We start from the raw sequence: 15,925 nt of genomic DNA, 5'->3' as shown, positions 1-15,925 counted from the left end.
TGAATTTTTACAAAGCTTACTTTTTCCATTGATAGTAAATCTTTCTGAACATTACTATTGTATATTATTAAATTCAAAATTAGTCTTATGATTTCTGTACGTATTTTAGAATTTTTATCGATCTTAATATTGGGAAATAGAAATTTTTTTTTTTTTTTTTTTTTTTTCATACATGCTCTTAACAAAACAAAATTGAAAAAACTAAGTATTAAATAAACGGCATTTAAAATACTAATTTGATTATATTAAAATTTAGAGAAAAATAATATTCACATTTGAAAGGCAAATGCTGCATAATCGTTTCAATATTGTTTTACTAATTTCTATTTAAATCATCATATATTTACATTAATAGTCACATTAATTTGTCTTCACTTCCCAATAATATTGGCAGGTAATTCATTATCCAATAAGAGCATGATAATTCAATGCATATTAATACAGCATTCATATTGACTTGTTGTTTTTATTTAAATTTATAAATATATATCTAATTAAGAATAAATCCACTACGCCTAATCTCAATAATATGAACATTTTGAAAAGTAATTTTGATAATATTAAATATTTATTCATTTTCAGATGCAACCTAATTAATTATTGATTATAATGTAAAATTTTACGTATAACTGAATTATGTCTTAATTTAAGCCTTCAAACCAGTATTAAAAATCATTTTAATACTATAATTACCTTTCTATACTATTTTATGAAATCATAAAATGAAATAATTATAATTAATTCGTAATCATTTTTAGAGTCATTGTTATTTTGCTACATATTCGCAAAAATTGTGTAATTTATTTATCCATCTTCTACCATGGAAAATTGTTTAACTGATTTTAATATAACTCGCGTAACTTTTTAATGATTACGAATCTTAAGTTGTAATAAATAATTATTTAAAAATTTATCCAAATTCAAAAAAAAAAAAAGAAAAGAAACCTTTTAATTGTTTAAATAACAAACTATATTGACCTTAAATATAAAAAATAGCAGAAAACTCAAGCGAGGAATAAATTAATAGGCGATAATCTGCAATGATAATGACATTTTTCATACTGATCGATCATTCATTACGATTCTACAATTAATTTATCTGAACTTTAATAAAATTTAGTAACATTATATACAAATATATCGTCTGAATAATATATTTTTATGTAAAGCGCTTTAGAAAGTTCGAATGAATTATGAAGTATGAAATTCGGAATATAAACAGTGGAACAATAGAAAATATATATAAATAATAGGATGCGTATCATTTTTTTTTTTTTTTTTTTTTTTTTGTTGCCTTCAAAAATATAACATTAAAGATTCGAGTAAAATAAATTTTTACCTTCCATCTCAATTTTTATATTCCATTAAAAATTTAATTTAAGCGTTGCATCTGTATTATGATTAAAATAGTTCAAAGCTTCAAAACTAGAAAAAACAGCTTATTAATTTAGTAATGTATTAAAGTAAATACATATATTTATGAATATATTTACCGATGATTATAGTTTTTATTAATTTTGAATAAATACTTGGTAGCTCGTTATTTCATTTTATCTCTTGATTATTTGAAAATAAAAATTATATTAGACATTACATTATCTTCTTTAGATATTAATTAATGTAGTAAATGTAATTTCATTGGTAATTACACTTTTTTTGAAATATGATTATAAGGTGCTATGATTATTTAAAATTGTCATTAAAAAAAATTAACTTGACGTTGAAAAACCATACATTTATTAATTTAAAATATATTACACATTAGAAATTTTAATTTGGTAGTATTTTTTGGCAGATCATATGTATTTACGGTATAAATTGTAATTAAGTCACATAGTTATTCAAGTTACTAACATATAAATTAATGTATCATTTTGAATAAGTTTTGTAAGATCGTAATTTGTTATAAATAATCATATACGTAACTTATATCAATTAATTTTGTAATTATAGTATTAATATTAATTTCGAAGCCAGTGCTGTTATTAAGACCAAATGCGGTTTTAATAAGATGTACGATAAAATGAATTAATTAGTAATAAAATTTAATCATTCCTAAATCGCATATAAACATTCGAGTGATTTATTATTAATTATGAATGCAATGTAATTTCTATACAAACAGGTATCGAACATATTGACTTTGTATTGTATTGCTACTGTATTTTCATTTATATGTATAAATAACTGAAAAGTATGTACTTTAATTACAAATGTAACAGTTAAGTATAAGAAAAATATAGACTTTTAATATAACGAAGATTATAAAATAATTCATTTCATTTTCTTTCTGTTGCGACCAAATTTTTTATTTCTCTCCTACGTGCACGAGAATATATTCCAAACAATATCAAATAAATCGAATGAAATTTATATATATATATAAAGAAAAACAAAAATAATGAAAAATGCGAAATTGAAATTCAATCGTATAACATGATTTTTGAAAAAATTCCGAAAGACATGCGTATAACTGGTGAAATAATGAAACCAAATATAAAAATAAGACAGATATATATACTCAATACTTCCAAGAAAAATATTATAACTTTAAAGAGTACACGTTGGAAATCCGAAGTCTTTTTTATATCTATTATTTTGTCAAAAATGAACCTTATAATATGGAGAATTATCTGAAATTTTAATTTACGTACAAATGTGTAATTATATAGAATTATATGAAAATTTTAAATTACCTCTAAAATTGGTACGATATTCAGTAAAACGTAAAACAGCGTAAGTAAACAATGACCTATAGCTTGGCCCATAATTCTTATTAAAGTTGAATATGTATATTCTTCACGTGAAGTTCCGCGTGATTCTTGGTACTCTGCCAAGTAGTTTCTTATTCTTATTAATAAAGACTGTTCTTTATTTTCATTACTGCTCATAGAATTATCTAACGTTGAATTTTCTAAATTTAACAAGACGGACAATCGCACAATATAAAAAAAATACGTAACAAATATTATCCTTATTAAATAAATATATATTATATTTATGATTTAGGCTTTTTTAATTTAATGCCTAAAAGTTTCAAAGCCTGAATCTTTTTAATAAAAAGACTTTTATAATATCATACGAATTATATTTAAATATTAAATTATTCGTCACTTTTCATAAAAGTTGTTAAATTACGTGAAACAATTGAACTTTGATTTATTTGATATTATCTATTTACTTTGAAAATACACGTTTTGTGTAGAAATAAAAATTTTAAGCTTACGTAAGTAAATTAAAATAATAAGCTTAAGCAAAGAATACCTGTTTTCAAATGAGAAATTTCAAAATTGTCATTTCTCTCAACGTGATTTGATAAACTAAATAAATTGCGACGTTTCCACATTCTATTTTTTAAACAATCGCACGATTTATTTTCCATAATAGAATCAAAATTCACTATCTTAGAAGATTCTTGTACTTTTTTAAATTTAGCATCTCCACTGCAATCGCAAACATCCGATTCATCGCAAAAATCGATTCTATTAAGATCCTTGGACTCATCGTCGAATCTGTCTTTTGTGCTACTTTTTAATAAACGATCAATAAGAAATTTCTCGGTTCTACAATTGGTGTTTTCGTCAGACGATGAAACCTAATTGAAGTGGTTAATTTTGTAATTATGGGTTTAATCTATAAGAATTTTATATAAGTACCACATGTAGTAATTGTCCTCCTTAAAGTTTCTACAATTTTTGCATTGTAAAACAAAGAAGTATGAATTATTATTTGATGATAAATAAAATATATATATATATATTTTTATATACAATTTTTGCATAGAATTTTATTCATATAAAAACAATAATGAGCATCGATGTATTAATTTCATTGATTTGGTGTAAAAATTACAGATTATTTGCAAAACTTACATTTAGATTTGTTACAATTTTGTTACCATCTCCACATTCAAGCTGACTATGCTCATTTAGATCTGATTTACATTTATCAGTATTCATTGTATTTGAAAATAAATTTCTAACACCACAATTGACTTTCTTTCAATATTATGAATTTTACGAAAAATCTACATTGGCACTCATCAAAATAAAAAAAATCATTTTAAATTTATGGTTAAAGTTATTATTGAAATGAATTAACCATCAGCTATATTCATGTTGACACTAAAGAAACAGCTGACTGATATTACCGATACGAATATTTTTAGGTAAAATAAAAAGATTTGGAATAGTAAGCAATGACGGTTTATTATGTGAAATAATTTTTCATATTTAAATGATAAAATATATTAAATCTAAATAACAAAATTATCATATATATCTTGTATTAGTACAAAAACTATAAGATCATTGCATCTATATTAGTGAGACTGTTCATTAAAATCTTGGCTGGGGTCAGTGCATTATCTGTAAACAAAAGTATTATGTAATATTATTATTAAGAAGATAGATTAGAAATATCGCATACACGTTAATTTTATTCATACAGAAACATGAGTTTGTAGTAAAGTTACAATTTTCATTTCTTCAACTATTTTATTTCTAAAGAAATATCAATTATGCTTAGAAAATTATTTATATTAGAAACATACGATAATAGTGATGTGAAAATTTATCATAAACTCAAAATAAAATATAAATAAATATATATTCATTTAAATAATTTTACTTTTATGTAAACGAAATTATAGATGCTTAAATTAATCAAACGGGGTATATAAACATTTTTGTGTATAACATTTTTGATAATAATATATTATAATTTTAATCAAGAGATAGTTATAATTATAATTTACTTAATAATTATACTACAATATAATTCATTTATAATAAAAGAACGTGCATGGTTGCGGGAAACAAAGAGAAGCAGAAATACATAAATAATAAATGTACTTGCATTAGCAGAATGCACTATCATATTTCAATAGATTTGACTGAGTATTCATGATTGAATCATTTATTTTATTTTTTACTCAAATGGATTGATATCGTTTCACATTATTCTAAAAACTTAAGGTATAAAGAATACGAATAGCGTAAATACATTTATACTAACCTAATTGATACCAGACATCTTTATTTCCCGCATCGGCTCGCGCCGAATCCAGAGCGTGACGAATTGCAATTGGAACTGAACAGCTCAAGCACAATGGAGGCTCACCTATAGCTATAAAATAACAAAAATCTCTTTCTCTTATCACTTGAGACAAATTTTGACAAATAGAGAGAGAGAGAGAGAGAGAGAGAGAGAGAGAGCGATGAAAGAAATAATTGTTAAAACTAGAGATGAAATAACCTTTCGATCGTAGTATACCAACTGGATTTATTACTTTACGATTGAATGAAATTCGAAAGTCTATAGGTATATCCATCGCTCCGGGCACCTTGTAATTCTAGCCGTTGATTCCCCCCCCCCCATCATCCCCCCCCTCTCAAGAATGTTGCATACCATTAATTCCTCGTCTCCTACACAAACTCACCCAAGTTCTATAATTTGTCAAAGCTCCGGTTTCGGGATCGAATATCAAATCTTCGCAGGTCCAGTAGCCAATTCCCATAACAAATGCGCCCTCTACCTGACCAACGTCGATCTTGGGATTTAGACTAACGCCCGTATCCTCTAAAATGTCTACTCGACGGATCAGGTGCTGACCAGTTAAAACATCCACTTCCACCTCCGATACTGCAACAGCGTATAAAGGATAAGGCTTAAGCTCTTGATCTACCGTAAACCTATAATTAATATGTGAATTTTAACTACAAGTGTATATTGTAATTAGCAGAAGCGAATGATTGTCATTAAAATGTAAATTGTAAATAGTAGATATACTATAAATACTATACTATAAAGTAAATATACTATTTAAAAGAAAGTTCTTCGTAGCGGAAATAAGTTATGAATTGTTTGTAAATTGATAATTAATGGAACATGTTTTTTTTTTTCATAATTTATATATATATATATATATATATATATATATATATCAATTTTATAGAGAATTAATTAATGATAGTTATACATACATGAAGGAGGCACATAAATCAACATTTTTAGCTTGTGCTGTAAACACCAATTCCTGCCATGAAGGATTTCCTCCTAATATTTGTTTAATTGGTTCTAGCCTTTCTAAAAGTATTTTACAGGCCCTTTGGGTTGCCTGAAAATGTAAAAAATATAAAAAATTAGAAAAAAAAAAACTGTTGAACGCATGCATATGTTATAAAGATGTTTATGACATTTACTAACATATCCACAAGCATCCGTAGTAGTACTATTACCGGTTGCATAATTGTTTGGAGTTATTAAATTATTACTTGGTTTTACAGATACCATTTTAAGATCAATTCCCAATGTGTACGCTGCTATTTGCGCCATCTTCAATATTTAAAAAGAATATATATTATTTTGAATTTTTGTCGATAATAATACAATTTATGATCAAAGGTATTGTGCATATTACTTTGGTATGGATGCCTTGACCCAATTCAATACCACCATGTGAAACTGATACCGTACCATCTCGACCATAAATAGAAACTAATGAATTATAAGAACCCAATAGCACTACTGGATATTTCATCGGAACTAACGATATCCCACGTTTTTTCCAACGATTTTCCTACAAATATAAGGAACGTAAAACTAAATGGATAAAATTAATGGCTAAAATCTATTTACACTATTGAATTTTTCAATATCTTCTCGTCGTTTCTCATAATCAGTTGTGGTTTTTAATTTTGCAATCATTACTTCCAAAACTTCTTTATCCTTCGTATTCATATTCCTTATTTTCACGTCTGTAGGATCCTGTTTGGTTTCTCTGGCAATCCTTTCCATTATATTTTCAACAGTCGCTATCGCTTCTGTAGAACCTATTTAATATTTTTCATATATATATATATATATATATATATATATATATATATATATATCAATTCCAAATATATTAAAATATAGTTCATTGTACATAAATAAATTACTTTTTTAACATCATTCTATAAAAATTCTCTAACTCTAACGTAGAAAAACTTCAAAAGCAAATGAACAATTTTAATGTAGAATTTCTCTTATAAATAAAGTATTCCGACTTTAAAGCTCCGTCTACGAATTTTCAACGTTTTATGTCAAATTATATCAAACTCACCAGGTGCTCTGCACCATGTGTTGGAGGGTAAGTCCGACTTAACGTTATATCCAACAGTAGACCAGATCGATGAATCGTAGCAGCTGAAAAAGAACTCTAATGTGCCTATTATGTACTGATCGTTGAACGTAGAGCCACTATTGGCCCAATAAGATACGTCCATCTTCTGAATTTTGCCTAATTTATTCACGCTTAAATCGTATTCTGTATAAGATGGCACACGCTTCCCGACGGCGCGCATATTATCCTCGATCGACATTACCAAACGCGCCGGCCGATTTAGCTTGTGGCAAGCGAGTGCACAAGCACAAGCGACCAATGAGCCTCGCGTGAGTTTCGCTCCGTAAGAGCCTCCAAGTCTTCGTATTTTTATATTTATACTGTAAACATGAGAAATGCCAATATTGTATATACTAAGGACGCTACTAAGGGAGGAAAATTGAGCAATCGGTGACAGATCATTTATTTAGAGCAAGATATTATAGTACTGAATGCAATTATACTTATAAAATGTGCCTATGCGCGTATACTTCAAGTTTATCATTGTAGTTTATTTTTTATTCATATGAAGCGTTAATTTTCATATGTAATTTACAATATTTGCTGCAAACGTCTGAAATTATGATATCTGTACATATTGCCTTAGAGTATAAAAAGTTACTTTTCTTCTTAAAAATATCAATAAAAAATTAACAAAACTCCAACCATAGAAAATTAATCTTCTTAATTGTTAAATAATTGAGATAAACTTGCATAAGACTTTGAAGTGTTTATATATCCTCGAAGACACAAAATTTACGTTGAAATAATGTTTATCCATATAATATTGTAAATTTAATACTTCTGACCTATTAATTGGTACATTCAGTACATTGGCCACACTAGCTTGCGTTAAATCCATCCAATGTGTCGCTGGAAAAACATCCATACCATCTTCAACAGGTATACAAACACATATTTGTGTTTCCATTGAGAAATGATACTGCGGTCCAGTCTCGTACGATCCCTTTATATTGTACGCTATGTCTTTTCCTGATAAGACAATTATTATTAATTAAACACAGTCTAGCTGGACAAAATATACTTTTACAATATTATTGAAATACCAGCTGGTTGTGTCGCAGGTATGTCTCCTTGTTTGGATATTCGCGTTTTATCGTTACTCGCTATTACGTCGTGGACGGTGATTAAGGGCTTCGGCTTCGGTCCTTTTGGGTAAATAATTTTAACTTTTGACGCAGCTTCCTCGGCTCTCTTTTGCGACGTAGCGACAATCATTCCAAATATTTGTCCTGCAAACGCTATTTCCTTATCTGCAAAAAGCTATTTAAAAAGAGAAAATTAGATGTTACATTTTTCTATTTGGTGCATTCAAAAATGTTCTGAAATGCAGGAAGATTATACCACTTCGTCGTCGGAAAGAAAGTCAAACTTATTAGCAGAATTAATGAATGCATTTACCCCTGGAACATCTTTTGCGGAATAAAAAGCTATTACACCATCTATTTTCTAAAAAAAAAAAAATATTTTTTATATTTATATCCAGTCATTACTATAGTCTCGCAATAAATAAGTTAAAGAAATCCATTCGCAATACATCTATGTCAATAAAATATTTTCAAAGCATTATTACCATTGCTTCATCGCATTCGATTTTTTCAATCTTTCCAGGTGCATCGGCAATAGTCAATGCGCAAAAAACTTGTTGATCCTTCATAACGATGTCCCCTATGTACTCGGCTTCACCGGAAGTTTGATAAAGCGACTCGAGTTTTGGCACTGGCATATTAATAGGCCATAAATTTCTATTCGTGTCGTAGTCTTGTTTTCCCGATGATAATTCGCGTTGCAATAGCGCGGCGCCACTTTGTAACTTGGGACTCACCTTAGCTGGATCGATACTCAAGATAAACTTTATAAAAAAAACATTAAAAATATAAATTAACGATAGAACGTTTCAGTTTTTAATTTGATACTTTATGAGGATGACAAGTAAAATCAACGTGAACCTTGTAAAATAACGATACAGCGAGCAGTCTTCTAAATTCCGGTTTATAATCTGGTAAAATATAATCGGTTTTAAGTTCCGAATTAAGGATATTTAAAGACTTTTTTAATTCCTCGGTATTAAAAATAGATTTCCCAATTAAAGATTCTTCTGCCTGTGTTGCATGTAGCTATGAAACATAAATAATTTAAATAACGCTTTAACTAATTTGTTGTTAAATTTTTCAGCTTACAAATTCTGGATTTATTCCCCCAAATATTATGTTTGGTTTTTCCAATACTTTGCCATTACTGTCTAATTTGAAAAGGAAACCAGCGTTTACGATGGCATGTGCATTCTGCGCTCTAGGCATAATCTTTTTCATAGGTGGCGCATAAAAGAAAATGTAACAATTAAAATTAATTAATTAAAAGAAAAAAAAAAACAAAAAAAAAAAACAATTAAACTTCGATAGTTATTATGACATTGTTTAATTAATTAAAATATTCATTCATATATATATATATAGAATTGAAAAATTATATATAATTACTAGTGTTCAGCAAAGTGTGAATGAATTTTTTAATAATTACGATAATGTAGAGTAACAAAACTATATCTGAAGAATTCACATTAATAATCTAACCTTATATGTTTGATATTTATATTCTTCACTCATTTTTGGCAGCACAATACTATAAATCAATTTTTTATTCATATCTGTCTTTAAAAATGTATTTAACGTCATAATAGATTTCGCACCTAGTGAATCAACTATACATATATTGCATTAATGGATAATTTCTGAATAAAATACCTCACCAAAAGAATATTATTTATTACATACGAATATGTATTTGTGCCCCAGCAGCTTCGAATATTAAGAAAATATCGGAAGGAAAATTGTTGTGCTGGTTTTTAATCATTAAATTGCCTGCCACAGTTCCAATCTGAAAGAGTAGTGATACTAACAGAGATAGTGAAATGAAAATGAAATTTGAAATAATATTTTTTAAATTTACATTTCTGATCGGTATGCTTGCGACAAGATCAATATGTCTAGCCATGAATTTTAAATATCGAAAGCCGGGCTCTTTCAAATATTTTTCAAAATAACGTTTTGCCATTGCAAGGGTAATATTGCCACCCAAAGTCAATGTATCCGATTTCATTTCAATTCTATATAATTCTGCAACATTATTTATATTGATATATATTTGTACCTTTGGCAATCGATAAACACCTGCAACAAAAAATAAATACTTTTAATATACATGATATACATACACACACACACACACACACACATATATATATATATATATATATATATATATATATATATAATTCATGCAAATAATAAAGCACATGGTTAATTATATAAAGATAATGATAGATATAGAATAGATAATGAAAGCTACAGAATTTGTATTACCGTGGGCTGTATTCCCTCCATTTATTACATAAGATTCATTAGGCTTCTTTTTTCTTAGAATGTCAAATATTTCATTTATTGATAGAACTTCGTAATACCTTACATTATCTTTCAAATGTAATTCAATGAATCTTGGAATACTCGATTTATAAATAATTTCAATGTCCTCGCATTTACCGCTGCACATCTTTTCCGGACAATTTCTGCACGATTTTATCCGATGAAGCTCCTGAAATTTAAGAAGCCGAGGATTGGGCGTCGACTCGCGGGGAAAGCGATCGTCGAGGAAAGTGAAAAATCATTACCTCGATGTCTTTAATTTGGCTCTTCATGACCGGCGGTGCGTCAGTAGCGAAGCTCTTGAAAGTATCTAAAATTGGTCGGTAGCCGGTACATCGGCAAATGTTACCAGCGAATGAATTTTCAATTTCTTTCATGGTCATTTTGCCCTTTTCCATAAGGCTGCAACCATAAACATTATACTCGCACACTTGGCGAAACTTCTTCAAACGTTTGACCGACTTTAATGAATAATTAGTACCTGTGCATACTCATAATCCATCCGGGGGAGCAATAACCGCATTGCGAACCGTTCATTTCGGCCAAAGCCGCTTGAAGCGTGTGGTAACCGATTTGCCGATTCCCTAATCCCTCTATCGTCGTAATTTTCCAGCTGTTTCGGAAAATGATATTTAAAAAGTTAAAAAATATATATTGTATCGGATAATATCTTAAAAAAAATATGTCAAAATACTAATTTTATTCGTTCGGAATTAAGTTATATGTTAATAATAATGAAGTTGAGCTCAGATTTAAGAGAGAAAAAAATTCAATTTAAATATTATCCCCGCTATACTTTCCTTTTTTTTTTCTTTTCTTTTTGTTTTCTTGTTTCAAATGGTAGAAAAAAGCTTTGATCTACATTGTTCGATCATGTACTTCTCAATGGTATTTGCTATTTTAACAAACGAATAATTTTGCTGCCTTACTCATTACAAATATAAATTGGAACGAGACAAGAATTAACGGCTCGTATGTCCCCATGAATGTTCGCGGCGACGATGCAGGCGCCACACCCTCCTTCGTGGCACATTGCTTTCGTCCCTTTCAACTTAGCAGTTTCACGAATAAATGTATTTAAGGACGTGTCTATTGGTACTTCTACAGAAACTGTCGGCAACATTTATATTTTTGTCGGTTACATATCATTTAGAATACAAGGCTTATCGATAATAATTATAGAATATCTCACCTGTGTACATGACATCGTTAATTGTTACTTCAATAGGATAATTCTCTTCCATTCTGTTGCCTCGTTCTTTAACTCTGAAAATGATTTATATTGCAAAATGTATATTTATATGAGAAGAAAAGAAAGGCTCCAAATCTTTAATACACAGCTTATATAATTAAGAAAAATATTATTTTGCTAAAACAGATAAAATATGATATTAAGTTATGTCATATTTGTCGTAAGATTTTTCATAACTTATTTAAATTAAGATTTATCGATCTATATAATATCATCTATATATCATAAAATATATCATACCGAGGTTTATGATGCAGTCAAAAGTAGCCTGATTAATAAAATAGTAATTTTATAGTTTTTCCATTAAATAAACATACTCTAGATAATATAATGGCTGATTACTTATCATTTTGCACTTAGCAGGCGAATGAGATTTTTGACGAACGGCAATATTGGAATTACATTTTTCGTATAGGAATTGTAGATTAATGAGTTACAATTTATATATAAAGGACATTAGCTTTAATCTCGCAATGATTATAAAAAATGTTCTGACGCAATGAAACTTAATTTCATAAGTTATTCTGATAACTAATGATTTAATTGAATGATCTATTAAAGCAAACGTGTTTTTAAAAATTATAAATTTAATCGTAGCCTGTGGCTGTTCACTTTTTTTTTTTTTGTTTTTTTTTTAAATTGTTATTATTATTATCTTATATTAATGAAGTCGAAAAAATTTAGCTCATTTAAAGTTCTTTACTTTCATGCTACTTTATATATTAGGAGAAAAAAGCAATATATAGAAATTCTCCTTGCAAATTGGGCCAACCAATGTTGATTAGATAAAGATACGACTACGTATGTTCAAGATTACCATATACGGAAATAAACTAGGACCGCTATCGCTTGGTCTAAATTCTATAGCTCAGGCTCCGATGTTCATCCTTATTTATATCCTTATATATTTATATAATATGACACTGTCTTGCATTATTTGAAGCAAATTTCATTTATTTTAAATCTTTATTAAATAAAAATATATTTAAACATGCATTGAATTTATTGTTAAAATATAGAAATACAATATTTAAAGATTATCCTTGTGTTGTAATCACTAGAAGCGTAAACGTTTCACACCAGCTGACATAATTCTTTTAGGCAATAATCATGAAACATTGAAGTATTCAATTAAAAGCAGCATTAAATTATCTAATAATTAAAAAATTTGACTAACTTACTTGTTGCAAACATAAATATCTCGTTGATCCATTGTTTACCGTTGGCTAAGTAAATTTGTGCGACTAACTGCAGACGTTATTAAACGACGGTGAAAGCTTCTCAAATAAATTCTCCGCTCCTTAATACATCGTATTTTCACAATTATTCATTCTTAAATTCGCATTCAATATACTAGTGCTTTAACATAACCGAATATGAGCTAGAAAATTTAACTTAATTAATGAATACGCCGACCTGATGCGATCGCAACCTGCTGATCAGCGTTCCGAACTAATACTATTTGTATGTTCCGAAGATCAGTGAAGGTAAACTGGTCGTGCAGCAATGAGAAAAGAATATATATGCAAACAACTCAAGTAAAAATGTATATTAATTATGTTGCAGTAAGCTGGAAAACTGAGTGGATAAATTTTGTTGCTCGTTTTGTATATCTGGTTTTTCTAACAATTAAAGATTAAGATTTGCTATTTGAGATTGAAAGGCGACAGAAATAAGTGAACCGATAGTAGTTGTAAAATTTAAGATAATTGTATTTCTCAATTTTTCCAAAAATATTCATTTTGGTAATTCGTTAATTTTCTACATTATAAATTGAAGTTTTCGCTTTGAAATTTTCATAAAAATTTTATGAAAGAAAAAAAAAAAAAAACTAAGATAGTAAAGAGAAAAGCAATAAAGAAAGTGATGGTTGATCAACCTTAATAGCGGATAATATCGTGGATAGACTAAAAACTTAATAGAATAAAAACGAATTCAATAGGTTTCATTTATAAAAATGGCGTCACAAAAAAAATTTGGTAAGTTGTAAAAGTACCATATATCACTTATGTCTACATCACTGTCCCATATATCCAATTAAATTATTCTATATATTATAGCCATAAACGATATAGAAAAAGAGATGCAACATAAATTGTTAATTGAGAAATAAATTATTATAAATGTCGAGTATTGATGAGCATTGTGTAATTGTAGATAATGATCAGTATAGGTGATGAGAAGAGCCTAATTATTTGTTAAAATCTAAATAAACTTCAATACAAATTATTATATTGCATTTGCTTTGAGATTGCTTACAGTTTATTACAGTTATATTGTATGCACAGTTCAAAATTACATTGGCGTATCTTACATCTTTATCTATAATATTCATCTTGGAATTTCGTATCATTGGATTTTCCTTGCAAAATGTCTATGAAAATAATAGATCTGAAATTAAATAAAGGAGATAAATAAGAAAAACTGATCGCGATGAAAATATCCTTTGGTGAAGTAAAGTATAATACGAAAAATTATAATCCATGGTAGTAGGATTCAGTTTGTACAATCAACGCGAAGTCGCCATAAGTCGAGAGAGAGAGAGAGAGAGAGAGAGAGAGAGAGAGAGAGAGAAAGAGAGAGAGAGAGCACCTTATTATTATTATTTTACATGTCGAGAGTTCGAATTCTATAAGAGTTCACGATAAAGCATAAAGCTCCGTAAATATAAATTATGCAATTGTGCGTAAAGCATCGGTCACTTCTTAGTACTAACTATCATTTCAATATGGCTTCTCTTGCCTCAAATAATTTGTCGGTTTTAAATTGAGCGATAAATCTCATCTGGCTCTCGGCCAAATTCAAAATTTAATATCCACGACATTGTCGATCGAACGAATTCAACTATTTAATTGACATTACAAATGAATGCTCGAAGATGCGCTGTCGCGGTGAAGGCGTCAGTGAGGAAAGTTCGAGTTCTTTAATGAGCAATAAAAGGAGAAAATTCGTTTAGGAAAGGCCAATCTATCTATATACCAATCTACCGATTGCTTCGTTATTAACGAAATTACTTGGCGCGTTGCTCGATCATGTTCTTGTTGATCCTGTCGAGCTAGCCGAGTTCACTTTAAACATTCCTTATCCTCTACAAGCTACGCCGCTTTCTATCTTCAGTGACTAAATGCTTTATATTCTGTCTCTATTCAATTTCATTTTACTTTTGCCCGCTGTTTAAGAATTTACGTGTTTTTTGCTTTGTTTAGCGCCGTCTAATAATCATTTTAGCTTTTATACATTATCTATTTCTTCTTTTTACATTTCTGCATAAAGAGATAAATATTTGACATTAAAAAAGTGTCTAGTTATAATAGTGAGAAAATAAGAAATTATTAAGAGCGCATAAGCTACGAGCTGTTTGGACTTGTATTTATGTCAATGTATTCGTATGACGAAAAAAAAACCACTCGGAAAAGTACGTCTACTTTTACATTACATAATACTTTTACAAAATCTCAAGCTGAATACCACGCGTTTGTAATGTATTAAAAACTATTTAGCTTATCAGTTTTTAATATTAATTTTAAGCTAATTTTACTTTGAGCCTAGATTGTAATTATCTTTCAAAGCTTGTAAATTTATTGTCATTATTAATACAATAAAAAAATTAATTATCTGTTTGTACCTGTTTGTTGTCAGTGCTTATAACTAAACATAGAGCATACCATACGAATACATAAACTATGGCTTTATGGCTAATTATATGACTTGCATAATTACTTGATTTAACCAATTGCCTTTCGTGCAAAGATAGATTTTGGCTAATTTTAAATTAGAGCAATAAGTACGACCGTAGCTTTCTGAACTTCAGAAGCTTAAGAAAACAAAGCGGAGTTACCAATGGCGACGATCTTAATGGTCGACTTCGGTATCGATCATTTTGAGTGCATGGGTCCCGATATGTGGATCCTTTTACTTGCTAAAGATTCAAACGAGTGTCTGAGCGCCCTCTTTTACAGAAAAGTCTAGTGCCAACTTAGCTTCTTTCACTCCTTATTTAAAAACTAGTACTTGGTATCGCTCACTCGGTCACTTACTCTCGCGCTATCTGTGCTCTCTCAGCGCCGTAACATTCTGCGTTCACCC

General features: G+C 28.7%; 2 protein-coding genes across 2 annotated transcripts; both read right to left on the bottom strand.

Annotated features, from left to right (window-relative positions):
* Positions 1–2,423: 2,423 nt before the first annotated feature.
* LOC105362750 (uncharacterized) lies at positions 2,424–4,019 on the bottom strand. The gene is made up of 4 exons (XM_011500237.1): positions 3,873–4,019; positions 3,265–3,595; positions 2,697–2,914; positions 2,424–2,633 (listed from the first exon to the last, which is right to left on the bottom strand). The coding sequence occupies exons 1-4, from the start codon at positions 3,957–3,959 to the stop codon at positions 2,424–2,426; spliced, it is 846 nt and encodes a 281-aa protein (XP_011498539.1). The 5' UTR covers positions 3,960–4,019.
* Positions 4,020–4,996: 977 nt separating this feature from the next.
* LOC105362635 (xanthine dehydrogenase/oxidase-like) lies at positions 4,997–11,813 on the bottom strand. The gene is made up of 21 exons (XM_011500116.1): positions 11,517–11,813; positions 11,069–11,200; positions 10,833–10,989; positions 10,528–10,756; positions 10,115–10,335; positions 9,940–10,042; positions 9,739–9,866; positions 9,346–9,468; positions 9,115–9,282; positions 8,739–9,017; positions 8,510–8,614; positions 8,212–8,428; positions 7,954–8,137; positions 7,106–7,485; positions 6,640–6,833; positions 6,422–6,580; positions 6,208–6,336; positions 5,985–6,118; positions 5,441–5,693; positions 5,257–5,353; positions 4,997–5,127 (listed from the first exon to the last, which is right to left on the bottom strand). Exons 1-21 carry the CDS (start codon positions 11,708–11,710, stop codon positions 5,012–5,014), a joined length of 3,702 nt encoding a protein of 1,233 aa, XP_011498418.1. The 5' UTR covers positions 11,711–11,813; the 3' UTR covers positions 4,997–5,011.
* Between the last annotated feature and the right edge of the window lie 4,112 nt (positions 11,814–15,925).

Source organism: Ceratosolen solmsi, unplaced genomic scaffold, assembly GCF_000503995.2.
Source record: "Ceratosolen solmsi marchali unplaced genomic scaffold, CerSol_1.0 scaffold41, whole genome shotgun sequence".
NCBI classification, from domain to species: Eukaryota; Metazoa; Arthropoda; class Insecta; order Hymenoptera; family Agaonidae; genus Ceratosolen; species Ceratosolen solmsi.
The sequence above is the reverse complement of the archived record's forward strand: the minus strand, read 5'-3'. Positions and strand labels throughout refer to the sequence as shown.